Genomic DNA, 22643 nt, shown 5'->3' on the forward strand with positions numbered 1-22643 from the left:
TGTTCTTGTGTATTAGGGGAGGGCAGAGAAATGGGACTATGTAGTATTTTATCTATTTTGTAGGGATTATAGCCACTGGCCAAGAACATATGGCGCAGATATTTGAGTTCTGTAGTCAGAGCTGTATCATTAGAACGAATGGCTCTGTGTGTAAGTGTTTTTAAAATGCCATACTGTTGGACTGGATGATGATGATGCGATTGTTTATGTAGGTATCTTCCTGTGTGTGTAGGCTTTCTGTAAATGGAAAAATATATTGATCCATCTGAAAGGCGAGTGATTAATGTGTCAAGAAATGGTAAACAGTTATTTAATTCTTTTTCTACTGTGAAGTGGATTTTGGGGTGTTGGCTGTTTAGGTAGGTGACAAACGCATCCAAAGTATCTTGTCCATGGAGCCAGATGGCAAACACATTATCTACATAGCGTAACCACACTAGTGGTTTGTATGTAGCTGTGGTAAGTACTTTGTTTTCAAAGTGTTCCATATAAAAATTTGCTAATGATGGGGGGAAAGGCAGGAGGGGGCAGTACCATTAATCTGTTTGTAGAATTTTCCTCCCCATGTAAAATAACCTGCATTCATAGTAAATTTAAATAAATCAAAAATATCAGAGGAAAATTTAGACTTGATTAAATAAAGAGTGTCTATAAGTGGTTTAATCAAATCTAAATTAACCCCTGATATTTTTGAATTATTTAAATTTTGATAGACTATCACCCAAAATAAAGATTTTGGGTGATAGAAAGTCTCCTTGTTGGACACCTTTTTCAATTGATATTTTATTGCTACTCGTGTGAAGTTGGACTGTTGTTGTTGCAGTGAGGTATATTGCTTGGAGGTCCATATATTCTCCAGAAACTCCCTGATTCTGGAATGCTTTGATTATTGCATTAGTTTTGATGGAATCAAATGCTTTTTCATAATCAATAAAGGCTAAACAGAGAGGCAATTAGTTTTCTTTCTGCTTTTTCTATTATTTGTTTTACTGCATGAATATGATCAATTGTGTTAAAGCCTTAACCGAATCCTGCTTGTTCTATTGGTTGATTTGAGTCCAGAAGAGGTGTTAATCTGTTTGTTATTACTTGTGTGAGAATTTCATACAAATTGGAGAGAATACTAATTGGTCTATAGTTCTTTATTTCTTGTTTGTCCCCTTTTTTAAATAACAGTATCAGAGTAACCTTTTTCCAATTTTCTGGTATCTTCCCCTCTTCTAAGCATAGATTTAGTAAGTTTGTGACTTGACGAATTATATTGTTTCCTCCTCATTTAATTAATTCTATGTGAATTAGGTCTTCACCAGAAGATTTTCAATATTTCATTTGTTTTAATGCTTGTTTTATTTCATCTGAAGTGAACGGGAAGATGAATTCCAAATGCGATGGAGAAGAGTTCATATTTATGAATTTAGGGACACAAAACAAAAGTGTTGAAAAGATTACTGATTAATAATAAAATAATAACTTGACATTTCGACCCCTGTATTTGAGGTCGTCATCAGAAGGATACATGTGTATAAGAACCAAACTACATGCTGTTGCACTCAATACAGGTAATTACATCTACGTTGTTAACTAATCTTTTTTCTTAGCCTGCCCACTGGTGATAAAAAAAAAAAAAATTATCAATAAAAACTACAATAAACTCTGTTAAAGTCCTCGCGTACTAGGATTCTTCTGGAATTATACAGTTCATATTGTTATACTACGATTATCTTCTGGATTTGTACAGTACAGTACTGTACAGTACAGGTTGCTATTGAATGTTCAGGAAAAAAACACTTCAAGTGTTTTTTTCAGGAACAAACCACATTCTTGGAATATGGTTTGTTCTCCATGTTCTTGGAATGGTTAGACCATCATTTTTATTCAGATCATGTTTGAGCATTTCACATGCTTCCTTGAATTTCTGCTCGAACCAGGTTTTGGTGCGGTGTAGGGACTTGGCACCTTTCCAATCAATTCTGTGGTATGTTTGGAGTGCATCGTCAGAAAGGCCGGTTTTTCCAAAATGGAGGTATTTTATGTGTCGTTTGTGTTCATCCTTTCTGATTCGGATGGTTCGCCCTGTTTCCCCTATGTATGGTATGTTACATGTGCAATCTATTTTGTAAACCCCTGGGTGCACTAGATGTGGCAGGGGATCCTTGGAAGAACCGAGTAGGTGACTTAATTTTGTCGGGGGTTTAAAGGTGGTTTTCATGTTGTATTTGTGTAGTGTTCTGTCTATTTATTCAGAAATGCCTCTAACATATGGTATAGCAATAGCATTCTTGAAATCTTTTTTGTTATTAGTGGTATCTTTGTGGAGGATCTTGTGAATGGTTTTAATACCGTATCCATTTTTTATAAAGGTATGTTTGATGGTCTCATATTCATGGTTAAGAGCTTGTTCATTTGAACAAATGGTTTGAGCTCTGTGTTTAAGGATGCTTATGACCCCTAGTTTTTGTGTTGGGTGGTGATAAGAAGTTTTGTGTATGTACTGGCCTGTGCATGTAGGTTTGCGGTAAACTGAGAAGGAGAGACAGTCTGAAGGAAGACATGTGTCTAAGAACGGAAGAGAGTTGTTTATTTCTATTTCAATGGTGAATTGGTTTGTGTTGTTTGTTCAGGTGGCTAAGGAATGTATCTAGTGCTTCACGGCCGTGGGCCCAAATGGCAAAAATATCGTCGACGTATCTGAGCCAAATTTTGGGCTTTAGGCATGCCAATTCTAGAGCTCGTTGCTCAAAGTCTTCCATATAAAAGTTCACTATTGGGGGGGGGGAGTGGTGAGCCCATGGCTGTACCCTCTTTTTGAAGGTAAAAATTGTTTTGCCACATGAAATATCCGGAGCAGAGTACATGGGCAAAGAAGCCATGATGTCGTTTGGAAATATGTTCTGTAAGAGTAAGATAGTATCATTGATTAGAACATTGGTGAAAAGGGAAGTTATGCAAAAGCTGACTAATAGATCTTGGTCGTTGAGTATAATGTTTTTAATTTTGTTTACGAATTGTTGTGTATTTTTTATGTAGGAAGGGGAAAGACCAACCAATTCCTTGAGTGTGGGTGCTAATTTTTTGGCTAAGTAGTAATTCGGACTGTCGATTCCTTCTACAATTGGACGTAATGGTGTGTCTGTTTTGTGTACTTGTGTGTAATTCTGGGTGCACGGGCATACTGTAGTATTAATTTTTTAATTGTTTCTTCCAGTCACGTGTTAACTGATTTAAGTAGTTCAGTAGCTTTCTTTTTGTTGCGTTGCATGGGGTTGTAATTCACCATTTGGTAGGTGTTGTGGTCTGATACCAAATGGTTCATTTTTTCAATGTAGGTTGTCCAATTTAAAACAGTGGCATTCCCTTTATCTGCTTTAGTGATAATAATGTCACGGTTATTAGGGATTTGAGGGCCAGTTTTTCCGCTTTGTTTAGGTTGCTGCTTAATTTTTTGGTTGAATTTAGTAAACAGGCAGTTTCCATCCGTATTTTGTCAGCTAAATTGGCGGGAAGGGATCTTAAACCTCTCTCGATATGATATATTATATCTAGTTTATTTACTGACCTCGGAGAATTTGCGTAATTTAAACCTTTCTCCGGTAGCAAGAGTTCACCTTGGGTGAGGTTGTAATCTGATTGGTTGATAACCAGACAGTGGTTAGTTGCTCCTAACTGCATTTGTGGGTGATTGGCTACTCCTTTCATTATGGCGTCATAATTGTCTTGTGCTTTCCTGTAGTTTTAATGCTTGAAACTTTGTTATTAACTGTTCTTTGTTTTTGCGTAACAGGTGCTTGGCCGAGTCGTCTGTGATCTTGTCTAGAATATTCCAAATTTCCGGATTAACGTAACTGGATAGCTCAAATTTTAGTTGTAACACTTTGGCTTGCGTAAAAGCTACGTTCTTTAGTGCCTCGTGGATCTGTTCCCTTAACAACGCTTTTTCTAGCCTGGCATAAACACGGAGCACTTTAACTGATGTAAATTTCTTCTTTAGTTTAATGCAGTTGGGTATTAAGTTGTTATCTCTACATCGTTTCAAAAAGGCTAGTCGATTAATTAACATGGAACTACGTATCTTTAGCTTAGCATAGAGGCTGCTGCACTGCTTGTGGGTCACATCTCCATGAATTATGATGACCCTTTCTTTTAAGATTACACGGTGATCAGCATTCATATTTATGAATTTAGGGACACAAAACACACGTGTTGAAAAGATTATTTTACTGATTAATAATAAAATAATAACTTGACGTTTCGACTCCTGTAGTGAGGTCATCATCAGAAGGATACATGTGTATAAGAACCAAGCTACATGCTGTTGCACTCTATACAGGTAAATTACATCTACGTTGTTAACTAATCTTTTTTTAAACAACACAAACGCATTCAATTCACCATTGAAATAGAAAAAAACAACTCTCTTCCGTTCTTAGACACACGTCTTCCTTCAGGCTATCTCTCCTTCTCAGTTTACCGCAAACCTACACACACAGGCCAGTACATACACAAAACTTCTTATCACCACCCAACACAAAAACTAGGGGTCATAAGCACCCTTAAACACAGAGCTCAAACCATTTGTTCAAATGAACAAGCTCTTAACCATGAATATGAGACCATCAAACATACCTTTATAAAAAATGGGTACAGTATTAAAACCATTCAAAAGATCCTCCACAAAGATACCACTAATAACAAAAAAGATTTCAAGAATGTTATTGCTATACCATATGTTAGAGGTATTTCTGAAAAAAAACAGACAGAACGCCACACAAATACAACATGAAAACCACCTTTAAACCCCCGACAAAATTAAGACACCTACTCAGTTCTTCCAAGGATCCCCTGCCACATCTAGTGCACCCAGGGGTTTACAAAATAGATATGCACATGTAACATACCATACATAGGGGATACAGGGCGAACCATCCCAATCAGAAAGGATGAACACAAATGACACATAAAATACCTCCATTTTGGAAAAACTGGTCTTTCTGACCAAGCACTCCAAACATACCACAGAATTGATTGGAAAGGTATCACGTCCCTACACTGCACCAAAACCTGGTTTGAGCGGAAATTCAAGGAAGCATGTGAAATGCTCAAACATGATCCTATTCTGAATAAAAATGATGGTCTGACCATTCCAAGAATGTGGAAGACCCATCTGCAACCTTCATAGCAACCATGAAGAAAAATCTCAATACAAGAAGACTTGGTGAAGTGTTTTTTTCCTGAACATTCAATAGCAACCTGTACTATACAAATCCAGAAGATAATCGTAGTATAACAATATAAACTGTATAATTCCAGAAGAATCCTAGTACGCGAGGACTTAAGCAAAGTTTATTGTAGTTTTTATAGGTAATTTTTTTTTTATCACTAGAGGGCAGGCTAAGAAAAAAGATTAGTTAACAACATAGATGTAATTTACTTGTGTAGAGTGCAACAGCATGTAGCTTCGTTCTTATACACACGTATCCTTTTGATGATGACCTCAAATACAGGGGTTGAAACGTCAAGTTATTATTTTATTATTAATCAGTAAAATAATATTTTCAACACTTTTGTTTTGTGTCCCTAAATTCATAAATATGAATGCTGATCACCGTGTAACCTTAAAAAGAAAGATGAAGAGTTATTTATATTTGATTTATCTATTGAAGGATCACTATAGTGTCGTTTAAAAAATTTTTCTAGCCTGCTTAGGATTGGTTCTTGGTTCCTTTTTGTAGTTCCATTCTTATCTTTTATTGCAGTTATCTGACTTTTACCAACTGATAAATGTTTTCTTAGTATTTTCATATTTTTATTGTTTCTTTTATTTTTTTAGTGTTATAAGATCTTATTTCATTTCTCATCCTTTTTCCTTATTGTTGCATAGTTCTGCATATCCTATTTTAGAAATTAAGTTTTTGTCTTGTTTCATACTTCATCTCTTTTTTAGTAGTTGTAAGGTTTCATCTGAAAGTTTATGGTCTTTTTGTTGCTTTTGAATTCATTGGCTGCTGAGATTATTACTTTTGTTAGGTTTTTGCTTATTTTATTTATGTCTTCTTCTTTAAATATATTTATTAAGTCTAGTTTTTGATCGAGTTTTTCTTCGTAATCCTCCTTGTTTTCGATAGCTTTTAAGTCAAAACTTCTTGATTTTTTGTTGTTTAGCCATCTTATTCTTTCCATTTTGGAGTTTATTTTAATTTTGGCTCTAACCAGTCTGTGGTCACTTCCTGTTTTTACTTGATTTAGTACTGAGGTATCTTGAACTATTTCTTTATTATTACACAGTATATAATCTACTTAATTTTTTTATTTCTCCGTTTGGATATTTCCATGTCCATTTTCTTTTGAGGGCTTTCTTAAAAATTTATTCAAATATAAAGCTTGTTACTGATAGAGAATTCTGTAAGAGACATTCCTGAGTTGCTGCTTGTACCATATATGTATGGTCCTATTGTATCTATTTGTCAATGGGATGACCTACTTTGGCATTAAAATTGCCCATTACTATAGTAAAGTTTTGATTGCTATTTCTTTTTTTATCTAGAGTGTGCTGCAGTGAGTCATAAAATGCTTCTATCTCTTCAACAGTGTGGGATGAGGTGGGAGCATATATTTGGATGATCCAGATTTTAAGTTTAGAGTTTATTTCAAGTGTAATTTCTATTATTCTTTCATCTGTATAATTAAATTCTTCTATAAGGTGTGTAATTGTTTTCTTAATTAGAAATCTCACTCTGTATTGTCCTTTAGTTTTCCCATAATAGTATAAGTAGTCTCCATTTTTTAGTTTTATTAAATGTTCATCCTCCCTGGGAACTTCACTTAAACTTATGATGTCCCATTTAATATGTTTTAGTTCTTGCTGTAAGATGGTAAGGTCTTCCTCTTCTTTAAGTATTCAACAATTAAATGTTCCTATATAGAGGAAAAGAGGATTATATCGATTACTATTATATTTATGAATTCTTTGGGATATTCCAGTATTGCTTATTATTTGGGAAAGCTTCCCCACTGCATCATGCTCTGGTCTCCATAAATGGTTTCAATCAGAGTAGTCATATAGTTGGGGAAATTTAGTCACATCCAGTGATTGCCCATTCTGGCCATGGGCTTAATGGCCTTTCTTTCTTCTTCTTGGCATTGTATTATTATTATTATTATTATTCAGGCCTCCATGGAGTCAAAAGAGTCATTGTGGGAGGTCCTTCCTAAGAACATAAAGCCTGTCAAGAGTCATCGAGGAGGGGTCCCCCCCCCTAAGAAACACAAAGTCTATCATACCACTCCTTAAACTCACTAACCGTTCTCGCTCTCACCACTCCATCAGGCAATACATACCACGGTTCAACCAACCCCAAGCAAAAGAAACTACTCCTCACCCTCTTGCTCACAGTCTCCTTTCGTAACTTCCAGGGATGGCCTCTTGTCATCACTCCTTCCTGCTGTTCAACCAAGCGAAAGAACTTCCCAGTATCAACCCTGTAACCACCTCTCAACAGTTTAAAGGTCTGAATCATATCACCTCTCCTTCTATCCACTAAACTCTGTGGTCTACATTCCCTCAGCTGATCTTCATAACTATCATTGTACAGTCCTGAAACCATCTTTGTCATCCGTCTTTGTATCATTTCCACAGTTAATTTATCCCCTTGAAATCCTGGGGACCAAATCCGAGAACAATAGTTCAAGTGTGGTCTGATCAGAGACTTATACAACGGAATGATAACCCTCTTATCTCTGCAGGTCAGTGTCCTTCTCATAATTGCAGCAATCCTCTGTGTTACCTTCACCACCTTTGCAATATGTCCTCTAAACTTCAAGTTTCTATCAATCATCAACCCCAGATCTCTTGTCTCCCCTACTTCCTCCAGTATAACTCCTCCCATAGAGTATGCAGCATCCCATCGATGTTTCTCAAACCTCAAGACCTTACATTTTGCTGCATTAAACTGACACCCCCCATTCATTTTCACATCTATCTAGCTTATTCAAATCCTCTCGCATGACCACTACATCTGCACAATTACTAATAATCCTTCCCAGCTTCGCATCATCTGCAAACAACTGCATATCCCCTTGCAATCCACTAGCAATGTCATTGATATAAAGGTTAAACAATATAGGTCCTAGTACTGAGCCCTACTTGTAATCCTCTGCCTCCTTGAAACTGCTCCACCATACACAACTCTCTGATACCTATCAGACAGCCAATCCTGAATCCAGTTGACCAATCTGACATCCAGACCCATGTGTTGCAACTTAAATATCAGCTTATCATGTGGAACCCTGTCAAATGCCTTTGCTAAGTCTAAGAAAATTGCAGTATATGCCTTTCCCTCATCTAATGTTCTTGTAACTTTATTATAAAAGGCTAGCATATTGCTAAAACAAGAGTGCCCTTTCACAAATCCATGTTGACTCTCACATATAACATTACCCTCATCTGCCCAATGCTGTATACGGTCCCTCACTACTTTCTCCAAGATCTTAACAACTACTGATGACACACAAACTGGTCTATAATTAGACACTTCCAGTCTGCTACCGCCCTATGCAATGGCACTATCTTACCTTCCTTCCATTCCCTGGGCACCTTTGCCGAAGCCAGACTTTCATTGAAAAGCCAGGTTAAAGGCACTGTCAGTTCCCTAGCACATTCTCTCAAAACTCGTGGTGAAATACCATCCAGTCTCAAAGCTTTACTGACATCCAGAGTACTCAGTATCTGAAACACACTCTCCTCCTGTACCTCTAAACCTCGAACCAGCCCTATCCCTCTAGCTTTAAAACTGACATCTTTAGTATGAAATACTCCAATAAAGTGTTCATTGAACAATTCCACTATGTACTCTGCATCAGTCACTCTATTCCCATTTTTATCCCACAATATCATTCTTCCACAGTCGTTTCTCCTCCTACTGGCCACATAGCTAAAAAATTCCCTAGGATTTTCTTTGGATCTTAGGACCAATCTCCTCTCATATTCCAGTTTCGCTTTTGCTTCTTGCAGTGGAGGGGGTTGTGGCCTAATCTCCCATGCTGGCTACATAACATCTTAGGAGATGCATCGTATAGCTTTCTGCCAGCTCTTTGCTCAGTATCAACTGAGCAAAGAGCAGGCAGTTTTATGAAATGCAAATACATCACCATAAGCTTAAGTGGCTTGAAAGGCTATGTTTCATCTATGGAACCGGGTTTCTTAATTAACTAAGGGCAAGATAATTCAGTAATTTCAGATAATTTAATACTAATGTGCTATAGATTGACAACCTTTAATTTTTTAAAGATGATTCCATTCATGAAACTTCTTTTATGTAATCATAACATATTTAACTAAAGATAACAGCCATTTTTGACCTGGACTTTACAGCAATCATGGAGTGCTTTTATTTTTCAGTCTTAAAATTATTCAAAATATCAGAACACTTTTCAATGTTCTGATATTTGGAATAATTTTGAGTGCAATGGTAAATTATGCCCAACCAACCAACATTTCTGCTCATTTCCTTTCATGGTGTTTATTACCCATCTTTGAAAATGGCAATTAGTCTTTTACAGATGTTTTAAGATAAATATGCAAAAAAAAAAACTATTATTAAATGAAAGAGACCTTTTGTTTGTGAACTAGCTATTAGGAAGCATAGCTTATTCAGAAAATACAGATGAAGATTTTTTTTTTCCACTAGAGGTCAGGCCAGTAGAATAATAATTGATCAAATCATTGTTGCTTTAGCATACTATGTGAAATTTAATATAGCTTATATCTGTGTATATATGTGTGTGTATACACCAGATGATGACCTTAAAATGAAGGCTGAAACGTCGTGAAATTAAAATAATTATTTCTAACACAGTTGTAGTCTCTATAATTTGTCTGAAATGAATGCTGATCACCATGTAACACTAAAGAAAAAGAACAGATGTGAAGTGATATAAACTGCTAGAATGCTGACAAAAGGTGAATTTAGCATTCCCAGACAACAATGGTTTCTGATGGTCAATGTTGTAATATACTTGTTTAAGTGCTACTGAATCAAACAAAAGGTAAATCAGAGTATATAGTTTAGAAAATATTTTAGCCCCAATAAAAATAACTGTAGATGTTTATTGCAGGTGACTAATTACTGAATTTTGTTCTTCTTTATCTAGCTTTGCCAGTTAAAAAAAAAAAAATCTTGCCACGTCTATATGAGACTGGCTAACTTACCTTTAGTTGTAAAGTTCTTATAAATGTCCCTCACATCCCAGACAAAATGCATCAAGCCTTTCCAATCAAATGACATAGTTGTTCAACCAAAGTGCACTACAAAAGACAGCCACAAAAAAATCAACACGGTTTCATCGCTTACTCTTGGTGCAAAAAAAAATAACATCACTCCATAAATTGATATGCTAGGGTCGCTGAAGCACGTGGCGGGTGATTTGAGCGGTGGTAGAGAAAAGTGTTTTTTAAACCGTGTATAGTGTGAATTCTTTTGCGAAATGTGCTGCAATTTTTTCTCAGTAACACAAGTGTTATTTAGTGGTTCTGCTTTTGGAGTTTCGTTGTTACTGAGTTTTGTTGGGCTACCAAGAAGCCCAGGTCACAGTTGGCAACATTGCAGTGGAAGAGAAGATAAGTTTTTGCTATCTAGTATAATTGATTATAGCATTATATTTATATATATGTTTATATATAGCATTTATTTATTTATATATATATATCTGTGATACAGTGTTCATATAGATTTTTTGGCGATTAGTTTAGTAGTTACGTACTTGGCAGTAAGGAATAATAGCAGACGCAACTGCAGTCATAAAATGGCATGTCACCAAGTCCTCCGCCATTTAAGAACTCTATTATATGTAATATAATAAAGGACTTTGTGGCATGCAGTGATTGTGGCATGTATGCTTCCCGGGACTTGGATATGTGGCAGGTGAGAGAAGGGGGGGGAGTGCGTATATGTGCAAAATGCAGACAGTCGGAGGAAATTAATGAACTGGATATATCGATAACCGACCTAGTTGCTTCAGGGACGGGAAATGAATATCGGGAAACGAGTGGTGTGATAGGAGAGAACAACGAGCGAAGTATGAATGAGAAAATAAGAGTCAGGAGTGTGGAAGGCTTGAATGACTGTGAAGTTTACGGAGACGGTTTTGATTGGGTAAAAGAATGGCGAGTAAGTGACTAACTTACATAAAGGGATAGATGAGCTGAAAGAGGAGGTGGAATATCTTGTGAACGAGATGAGAAGTATGAAAGATGAGATTAGGAGAATGGAAGAGGTGTATGCAAGGAGAATCAGAGTAGGAGTGAAAGAAAGTTTCGGAAATGATAAAAGAGGAGAGTATAGAAGCAATAGGAGAGAGTGAATGAGAGGGGGATTTGGGAATGATAGAATAGGAGTATAGAAACAGTACGAGAGAGAGAGATATGGGAATGACAGAAGAGGAGAGAATGGGAACAGTAGAAGAGAGGGAAGAAGAGTGAGAGAGGTATGGGAATGATAGAAGAGGAGAGAATGGGAACAGTAGAAGAGAGGGAATGAGAAAGAAGTATGAGAATGATAGAAAAGGAGAGAATGGGAACAGTAGAAGAGAGGGAATGAGAGAGAGGTATGTGAATGATAGAAGAGAAGAGAATGGGAACAGTAGAAGCGAGGGAATGAGAGAGAGGTATGGGAATGATAGAAGAGAAGAGAATGGGAACAGTAGAAGAGAGAGTTATGAGAATGATGGAAGAGGAGAGAATAGGATGAATAGGATAAGTGGAAGAGAGGGAATGAGAAAGGGATATGGGAATAATAGAAGAGGAGAATGGAAACAGTAGAAAAGAGACAATAGTAAGAGGTGTAACGTACGATGACTCAATGATCCATGGTGTGCAAGATAGGATGCGTGAGGAGTGTTTGCCTGGAGGAACAACAGAAAGTGCGGCTATGGCAATTAAGAGGGGGTGAAAGGGTGGAAGAGATGATAGGAACAAATGACTTGAGAGGTAATGTAAATTGGGCAGTGAGAGATATCAGATTCTTACTTGAGGTAGTACGAAAGAAGATGCAGAGAGGAAAGATAGTGTGCATGTTGCCTAGGTATGATTGTGAAGAGCTGAGCAGAAGAACAGTCATATTGAATAACATAATAGCTAGAATGTGTCAGAAGAGAGTGGAATATGTGGATGCATGGACAGCTTTTGAGGACAGAGGAATTGTGTGTGAGAGACCGCTTGCATTCGAATGAGGAAGGACGTAGGCATCTGGTGAGATTGCTGTTCTGAACAAGTCAGTGTGTCAATGCAGGGAAACTAGAATGCCCAAGGTGGATGGTAGCAGGGGTGACCTCTTGTGGGAAAGGGTACTTGGGAGAAGGGGGACAACATCAGGTAGCGCTGAGCCCAGTGGAGTCTAGAGAGGATAATGCTGGGTATAGAAATAGTGGCATTTTTATGCTTTATACTAATGCCAGAAGTATACGGAATAAAAGCGAGGAATTGGTGGCGCTGATAGCATCAGCCTGGACAAAGATTATTGGAACCACTGAGACGTGGTTGACAGAAGAGGATATAATAACAGGAATAGAAGTAGTAGGGTACAGCATTTTTCGGCAGGATAGAAAGGGAAAGCGTGGTGGTGGAGTACTGCTTATGATAAGTGACGACTTATGTCCTCTAAGAGTGGAGGCTTTGGAAGGCTGTGATACTAATGATTTTGAAAGTATGTGGTGTGAGGTGGAGGTGGGCAAGACAAGATATTTAGTGAGGTGTTGCTACAGACCAAGGAGCACAGAGGGCGGGAACCAGGAGATGTTTAGACAGTTGAGCTTGACAAGTGCAAAAAGAATGATTGTTATGGGAGATTTTAACAACAGCAGTATAAATTGGGGGAGAGGAAGATGCACGTAGCAATAAGGCAGTGTTTCTCAAACTTCAGATATCCGCATACCCCCTTCTTAAATTTTCATTATTACCAAGTACCCTAATTAATTAATAAAAAATAAATTAATTGAAATTGATAAATTAATTTATAATATTAATTAAAATTAAATATCTATTTAATTTGAATTTATATGTACATGTAAACAAAAAATATGATTTATTTTTAAATTTTGGTTCTCTAGAGATGTCAGATGACACACTCATCAATTTCATTTGATCCAGATGCAATATCAACATTTTCTTGTTGCTTACAGCTACTTGTATTTGCTATATTGCTCTCTTTTGGAGGTTTTATAAATCCATTCTTTAACAAATGATCCATACGTAAGAATTTGAAAGCTAAAAAAAAAATACTGTATTTACTCGAATATAACTCTAACTTTTTTCCCAAAATTAAAGCTAAAAAATCGTGTTGCGAGATACGTGCGGGAATTTTCAGAAACTAAAGTTTTCAGAAAAAAACTAAAAATGGTGCAACTTACCAAGAAGCTCCTACTCACTATCACTACTTTTGGCATCGAGAACAGTTTGTTTGTGTGCATCGTCAAAGTCATCTACCCAAATAGCGTCATCTTCTTTCCCATTATTTCAATATGTTGGAGAGGGATGTTATTAGTTGGTGCCATTTTATCCCGGTTGTCTCTAATTGAATTGTTTGTTGAAAAATATGACTCCTTTAATTATGCATAACCGAAAATTGCCACGTACCCCCCCCAATGACTTTTTGCGTACCCCCTGGGGGTACGCATACCACACTTTGAGAAACACTGCAATAAGGGAATGGAATTTGTAGAATTCTTGAGGGAAAATACCTTAGGCAACATGTAATAGAGGGAACAAGAGGTTCAAGAGTTTTGGATTTGGTCATAGCATCAGAAGAGCTGATAATAAGTAAGATGACATCCCTCCCACCAGTTGGAGACAGTGACAATGTGGTTTTGACTTGGAAGATGAATAGACATGCAGGAGTATCAAAGAGACAGGAATATATGTGGAATTATAAGGCAGGTGATTACAATAGTCTTAGACATCAACTTGGGGAAGTTTCATGGAGGGAGGACTTGGAAGGCCAGAATATCATTAGTGCTTGGGAAATTGCGAAGGAATATTTGTTAGCAACAATAGTAAGCTGTATTCCACAAGTGAAGAAGAGGAGACAATTTGGTGTAAAGTGGATGACAAATAATATTAAACAGGGGTGGCATGTGAAAAAGAGGCTAAAAAAAGGTAAGGAAGGCAAAACTGGAATACGAGAAGAGATTGGGCCATAAGATCCAAAGAAAATCCTAGGGAATTTTTTAGCTATGTGGCCAGTAGAAGGAGAAATGATTGTGGAAGAATGACATTGTGAGATAAAAATGCTAATAGAGTGACTGATACAGAGGACATAGTGAAATTGTTCAATGAACACTTTATTGATGTATTTCATCCTGGAGGAGTAAATTTTAATACTAGAGGGAGGGAGGGACAGGGCAGGTTCAAGGTTTAGAGGTGCAGGAGGAAATGTGTTCCAAATACTGAGTACTCTGGATGTCAGTTTTTATTTATTCATATGGAGTTTCCTCCCTTTTCTCCCTCGTCCCTATTGGGGTGAGTTGAGCCCCCTCATGGGGGGTTAAGTATTTATGCCTGTAGATCTGTGTGTTCACGGGGCCGGTTTGCCTGCTTGCAGGATGAAAAACCCCAGATAAACTGAGGGAAAAAACCCTGCTGTCCACACCCAAGACCAGCTAACTTGGCTATGGCTGAGAAAGATCCTTAAGCTCCTCACGTTGGCAACGTGAATTGAACCCAGGACACTCCTTCCCCAGGTATATGGTTGTGAAGCGCATAGCCACTAGGCTAACCACACAGACTGGATGTCAGTAAAGCTGTGGGACTGGATGGTATTTCACCACGAGTTTTGAGAGAATGTGCTAAGGAACTGACAGCTGCTTTGACCTGGTTCAATATGAAAGTCTGGCTGCGGGAAAGGTGTCCATAGAATGGAAGGAAGGTAAGATAGCGCCATTGCATAAGAGCGGTAGCAGATTGGAAGTGTCTAATTATAGGCCAGTTTGTGTGTCATTAGTAGTTGTTAAGATCTTGGAGAAATTAGTTAGGGACCATATAGAACATTGGGCAGATGAGGGTAATGTTATCTGTGAGAGTCAACATTGATTTGTGAGGGGACGCTCTTGTTTTAGTAATACGCTAGCCTTTTTTAATAAAGTTAAAAAAGCAGTAGATGAGGGAAAGGCATATACTGCAATTTTCTTGGATTTAGCGAAGGCATTTGACAGGGTGCCACACAATAAGCTGATATTTAAGTTGCAGCACATGGGTCTGGATGTCAGATTGGTCAACTGGATTCAGGATTGGCTGTCCGATAGGTATCAGAGCGTTGTGCATGGTGGGGCAGTTTCAAGGAGGCAAAGGGTTACAAGTGGTTGTCCCACACGGCTCGGTACTGGGACCTATAATGTTTAACCTTTATATCAATGACATTGTCATTGGATTGCAGGGGTATGTGCAGTTGTCTGCAGATGATGTGAAGCTGGGAATGGTTATTAGTAATAGTGCAGATGTGGTAGTCATGCAAGAGGATTTGAATAAGCTAGACAGATGGGCAAGTGAATGGGGGAAGTTTAATGCAGCAAAGTGTAAGGTCTTGAGGTTTGGGACACATCGATGGGATGCTGCATACTCTATTGGAGGAGACATACTGGAGGAAGTAGGGGAGACAAGAGATTAGGGGTTGATGATTGATAAACCTGAAATTCAAGGGACATATTGCAAAGGGGGTGAAGGTAACACAAAGGATTGCTGCAATAAGGAGAAGGATGCTGACCTGAAAGAGTAATCATTCTGTTGTATAAGATACTGATTAGACCACACTTTGACTATTGTTCTCAGATTTGGTCCCCAGGATTTGAAGAGGATAAATTAACTGTGGAAAGGGTACAGAGACAGATAACAAAAAGGCAGTTTCAGGACTGTACAATGCTAGTTATGAGGGTTGGCTGAGGGAATGTGGACTGCAGAGTTTTGGTGGATAGAAGGAGAGGTGATATGATTGAAACTTTTAAACTGTTGAGAGGTGGTTACAGGGTTGACACTAGAGAGTTCTTTCGCTTGGTTGAACATCAGGAAGGAGTGATGACAAGGGACCATCCCTGGAAGTTACAAAAGGAAACTGTGAACAAGAGGGTGAGGAGTGGTTTCTTTGCATGGAGGGTGGCTGAACCATGGAATGCATTGCCTGATAGAGTAGTGAGAGCGAGAACGGTCAATGAGTTTAAGGAGTGATATGATAGACTTTGTGTTTCCTAGGAGGGACCTCCTGCAATGAGTCTTTTGACTTCTTGGAGGCCTAAATAATAATAACAACAATAATAATAAAATATTCTTATCTTGAAATAAGAATTTTTTTATTTGTTAAATATAAATATTTAACAAATTAAATATTTATAAATATATTTATTAATTAAATAATTTTAATACTTTAAGTAATTGCAAAAAAAACAATCACTATTCTGCATACCTGAAATTTATGTGAATGAAGGACTTTGCTTAATCGTTCTCTAAATGTGATTAAAGGCTTCAGTCCAGGATCCTCTTCACTATCTAGGGTTACCCTACTGGATTTTAAACTGGGATCCGTTTTATCCAGTTCATCGTTCATACTCTGATTGAAATTCATCATCACAGTTTCTATACATTAGAAAAAATATACACATATATACACACACACAGTGTGTGTAAATATAATTAATAACAGGAAAATAATTCACAATAAAGTGTCATTAAACTATCAGTTAATATGGAAAATTCAACTGTCATTTTTCTTCCCCAATTACATAACATAAAGACATTTTTTTAATTAATATAAAATAAGAGTATCTATCAAACAGCTCTGTATATTCCCTCATAATATTCTTAATGAATCATAATCATTTTTCTTCTTAGTAATTTGTTCAGGCATAACTGAGGACACTAAGTGAAATTGTGAAAAAGAAATTTTGGAAAGAAATTGAGATTTAGGACAAATAGGGTTGGTCAGTACTGTGGAACAAGAAATGAGAAATCATGGAAATATGACAAGGATTTCTGTTTGTGTTTGGTAGCTTTTCTCCTATCATATCAAATGGCATTTGATATGATAGGAGAAAAGCTCCTTTGAACAAAGTCATATGCACTCCCTTTTATGTTCCAAGATCTTTGTAGGCGGTTAATGGTGCAATCAAATTGATGCATGACCTTCACGTGACTTCTAGCGCGTCATTGGCTAAGAATGGGAAGCCCGTATTCAAGTTTCATAATATCTTATCCAAGTAATCGGTTACCGATGTTCATCAGTATTGAGTTGACATGTTGAGATATTTTGTGTTCAGTTTGATGTTTCCCCATAGATTTTAGTGATGGAAAAAAACAGGCGACATTCATATACTTCAAGTTACAAATTGCAGGTTGTAAAATATGCGGAAGAACACGGGAATAGTGAAGCTGAAAGACATTTTGGACCTCCGCCTACAGAAAAAATGATTAGAACTTGGCGTGGTCAGAAGGAGATTTTGTACAATTTGCATAAAGAAAAGCACGCAGAATGTGGAAAAATTGCAAAGTGGCCAGAACTAGAGACCGAAGTTTTGAAATGGGTGCAAGAAAATCGGCAAAATGGCATTGCATTTCAACAAAAATGATTCATACACATGTAGTCAAAGTAGCCTGTGAGTGTAACATTGAAGATTTTAAAGGTGGTGCATCATGGTGTTACTGTTTCATGAAATGCAGTGGACTTTGTATGCGTACAAAAACAAAAATCAGTCAAAAAATGCCAAAAGAATATGAAGACAAAATTATTTCTATATTATAAGAAATTAATGATGACAGAGAAGAGTCAGATGACAGTGACATGGCCTTTGCAGGTTTCTGAAAGGTCAGTTTACTATTAAAAATTACCTATTATTTTATCCATTTTTTTTTTTTTTAATCATACTTTAAAGTTTAGGTTTTTTCCAGAAAATTGTATTAAATTTCTTGGGTGCGTCTTATACACCGGAAAATACGGTAAGTGGAACATCCCTCGATGAGTCCAATGACTCCCTGGAGTTGCCCGTAATAATAGTAATTATACAGAGAAAGAGCCAAGAGGCTATTTTTTCGGCAGCGTAAATTAAGTTAAGGGGATAATAAATCCCCTCATTATTTTAAAGCCGGATACGAAACTCGGAGATCGAAATCTAAGAGCTTCATGCTGAAGAACTATTGGCGAGTCCAAGCGTAAGTCAACACCTGGGTAGTACAACACTAAGGTCTACCTATTCACTGATGAGACCTCAATAAGGGTCGAAACCGGTCTGGGTAGTGACCTCTCCTCATAATGTAAAACAGTAATACATCTCCTAGGAGCTACATTTTACATTATGAGAAAATATTAAGGATAGTGATGGATCTTGCTCCGAGTTGCCTTAGTGTTGTATACTATCCAGGTGTTGACTTACGCTTGGACTCGCCGATAGTTCTTCAGCATGAAACTCTTAGATTTAGATCTCCGAGTTTCGTATCCGGCTATAAATAATGAGGGGATTTATTATCCCCTTAATTATACAGAGAAGTATAGAGCAATATATTATTATATGGGCATCTCCATAGAGTCTAAAGGCTCATTGCAAGAGATCCAAACCTATAGGATCTCTCCTTGAACTCATTAACAGACAAAGCACTCAACTCTGGCAACCCATTCCACTCATTCACAACTTTCCAAGCAAAAAATCTAGTCCTCACATCCCTACTAACCATACCTTTTATTCAACTTCCAATAATGATCCCTTGTTCTGGTCCCTCGAGCCAAGTGGTGAAACATTTCCCCTAAATAAATTCTATAAAATCCTTTCTTCTTCATGTAGCTTCCTCAGTGAGAGGGTTCAGCACCATGTCCTTTCAGTTCTCTCTGTTGGTGGCTTTCCTTTTTGTTTCAACATAGCCATGTAATCCTGTCCATGATCTTATATCTTCAAGCGATGTCCTTTGTTTTTTTGCCTCTTGATCCTTTTCTCATAATTTTTCCTTCTAAAACTGTTAGTATCCTCTGTCCTGCTGAACCTTTCAGTATATGTCCTGCCAATCTCATCTTTCTCTGGATCATTTCCTCTAATAAAGATCTCTGTGTTCTCATTCTCTGTAGGACATCTGTATTTGTCATATGTTCTGTCCAAGGAATTTTCAGATTTATAAAACTCTTTAAGCAACTTAAAATGTTGCTATCATATCCCCTCTTTTTCACCTGTCAACCAACTTCTGCAATCCACACAACTTCAATCTATTCTCATAGGGAACATTCCACAGACCACTCACCATCTTGGTCACTCGCCTCTGAATCCTCTTCACCACTTCCTCATCCCCAAACTTAAGCACAGAAATACAGATGTGGGCATATCAAGGCATTATAAAGAAGAATAACAACTTCCTTATCTCTACATGTTAATGTGTTCTTCAATAGCCAAGTAATCTTATGGACTATCTTAGCAATATGTCTTCTAAACTCGAACTGTTTAGAAGACATATTGCTAAGATAGTCCATAAGATTACTTGGCTATTGAAGAACACATTAACATGTAGAGATAAGAAAGTTGTTATTCTTCTTTATAATGCCTTGATATGCCCACATCTGTATTTCTGTCTACCACCATCACCCCAAAATCTCTAGTTTCATCTATTTCCTGAAGTACAGTGCCACAAATGTGATACACAGCTTGTAATTTGTTGATCCTAAAATGCATAACTTTACATTTCTCCACATTAAACTGACACCCATTATCTTTTGCACATAATGGCAGACTATTTAAATTGTCCTGCAATTTAAATATCTTGATTAACTATTACTCTAGTTAATTTTGCATCATCAGAAAACAACTGAATCTTTCCTTTGTTTTTTTTCCTATATAATTTATGTACAAATTAAACAGCAATGGTCCCAGCACTGAACCTTCCAGAATACAACTAGCCATCTGTTTTTACCTTGATTCTTCCCTCCATATACCACTTTTCAATATCTCTCCAGCAGCCACTCTTTTATCCACTTAACCCAGGGGTTGCCAAAGTCATTTGCCTGTCGACTCCTTCAAGCGTTTCTTGACTTTTTATCGACCCCCTATATTTTATTATTATGTAATTATAATAGGACAAGCAAAAAAAGACGCTTATGCGAGTTTTTAGATTGTTTATTTTATAGTTACAGTGTTTATTGTATGTATAATATAGTATATATTATTATATTACTATTACTACTACTATTATTAGTAATATCACTGGTATTACTAGTGATATTAATAAACTACTGGTATTAATATCACTGGTATTACTACCAGCGCTGCTCAACTCTTCAACATAGAGAAGTTTAGTTTGTGAATGAATAATGATTGAATTATAATATGTATGTTGATGAATTTTAGAACATTAACACTCACTTGTATGTCGATGCACAAAAATTAGACTGGGATCAAATACTTGTAAGTATCAGTAAATAAGAACCACGCAAGTGTTGCAATCTTGCTCCCACTGCGCCAGCAGGAACCACCAACATCTATTTATTGGTAAATACGTCATTTTGGCCTACTTGAAAAAGTAGGCCAAAATGACGTATTTACCAATAAATAGTTAAAAAGTAACTATTTTCATGACCTTATTCATGGCCCTGTAAGATGGAGGTACTGATCCCACGATTCACTCTTAATTGCGTTGTCATTACCTCCATGTTTTTTATCATGGAGGTAATCCAAGTTAACTGAATTAAATATTACCCATACAATGATGTCTTATATTTTTCTGTCGACCCCCAATTGACCCCTGAGCTTGAATCGACCCCTAACAATGTCACATCGACCCCCCCCCCCTTTGGCGACCACTGACTTAACTAGTGTCATATTCATCCTCATTTGTTCCAATTTTCATAAGAGTTCCATGTGGTATTCTGTCAAATGCCTTTGTAAAATCCAGCAATTATAAAAAAATAGTAAATTACTAAAAGGTATGGCCAACCTTTCACAAAGGAGTAGAGGAGTGGAGTAGAGTCCAAAAGACGGCCTGTGACTAGTGGTGAGCCGCAGTTCTGTTCTTGGACCACTGCTGTTTAATTCGTTCATTAACGATATAGGGAAGGATCTAAGAGGAACAGTTCATTTGTTCGTTGATGATGCAAAGTTGGGTAGGGCAATAGTGAATGCAGAAGATGTCAAAATCTTGCAGGATGATTTGGATAGATTGGAGTTCTGGGCTAAGGAGAATGGATGTCAATTTAATGTGACAAAATGTAAGGTTATGCATTTTGGGGTGAAAAAATTAGCAGCAGTATACCACATTGGTGGAACTGTACTCCAGGAGATTGATGAGGCCAGGGACTTGGGAGTGTTGGTGGATAAGGGGACGAAGTTTAGGGGGGCACATTGCAAAAGTGGCTAAATCAGCTCATCATGAAAAATACTTTGACGAGCAGAGACAAGCAAGTTATTGTTCCTCTGTACCAAGCCTTGATAAGACCTCATCTCGACTACTGTGCCCAGATTTGGTCACCTAGGTTTCTTCTTGATGGGGAGGAGGCGGAGAGGATCCAGAGGTGAGTGACCAAGATGATAGCAGGTCTATGGAATGAACCTTATGAGAATAGGTTGAAGATTTGTGGGTTGCAGAAGTTGGTTGATAGGTGGAAAAGGAGAAATATGATTGAGACATTACTAAAGGGTTTCTATAGGATTAATTCAGAGAATATTTTTGAAATCAGGACTGGTGGTGGGAGAGCTAAGGGACATCTATGGAAGCTGGGCAAGAATGTGGTTAGCAAGGGTGTTAGAGCTGGGTTCTTTACTTTTAGAGGGTAAATGAGTGGAATAAGCTGCCAGCATCTGTTGTGGGTGCTATGACAGCGAGTGAGTTCAAGGGGGGGTGGAGCCCCCTAATATATATATATATATATTCATTTTTTAAATTAACTGACTTAAACCCGAGAATTATAACACAATGACATTTATTTGAAAAAAACGCAACATGTTTCGTCAAAAATGACTTCTTCAGGCGATAAGAACATAGAAAGACAATAAAAGACACTTAAATTAACATTGACACACTCTAAAGCTATACAACTATAAAGCCATAATATTCGACTGTAAATTACAGTTATGAGCTTGAACTACAGTCCGAGTTAAAGTTCTATTGTTGTACACCTGTGCGTGTGTGGAATCACGCGATCTCCAGTATCTAATAGTAGAGTTGAAAGAGTCTGCCAAATTATAGCTATGATTATTATTCAAATGAAAAGGATCTAAGATGATTTCCCTTGACTCGACAATGCGGCGCTCTATTTCATCATGGCTGATGTGTAGGTTTGAAGTCAATGTCCAATCTATTTCATGTTGGTGGCCTTCGTTGTTCGTGTTTATTGAAAGCAGGACATGGCCCGACAGAGCAGTAGCTCTGGTTCTCTTATAAGCAATGTCTCTCTGATGCTCTTCGAGACGTAGTAAGATAGATTTTTCTGTCTGTCCATAGTAAGGCTTTCCGCATTCACAAGTGACCTTGTATACACCTGGGAATTGTAGAAGGTTGTGAGGTTGTTTATAGTTGTTGAAGCGTGATCTTATTTTTGGCAGAGTCGAGAAGCACGTTTTTATGTTAAACTTCTTTAGAATTCTGCTCAGCTTTTTGGATAGTGTGCTGATATATGGCAAGACGATATGACCTTTGGAGTCGTCCT

The 22643-nt window shown here is 37.3% G+C and overlaps 1 protein-coding gene across 1 annotated transcript in view; it reads right to left on the reverse strand.

Annotated features, from left to right (window-relative positions):
• The window catches only part of LOC150094102 (voltage-gated hydrogen channel 1-like), a 142393-nt gene that overhangs the window by 96767 nt on the left and 22983 nt on the right, over positions 1–22643 (reverse strand). Inside the window, exon 2 of the mRNA XM_090412280.1 lies at positions 16440–16609. Coding sequence (XP_090268406.1) covers positions 16440–16601 — 162 coding nt within the window. The 5' untranslated portion in view covers positions 16602–16609. The remainder of the gene's footprint in view (positions 1–16439; positions 16610–22643) is intronic.

The sequence above is a fragment of the Typopeltis vanoorti genome, chromosome 22 (assembly GCF_054136105.1).
Source record: "Typopeltis vanoorti isolate ZY-2024b chromosome 22, IOZ_Tvanoo_1.0, whole genome shotgun sequence".
Taxonomy (NCBI): Eukaryota; Metazoa; Arthropoda; class Arachnida; order Uropygi; family Thelyphonidae; genus Typopeltis; species Typopeltis vanoorti.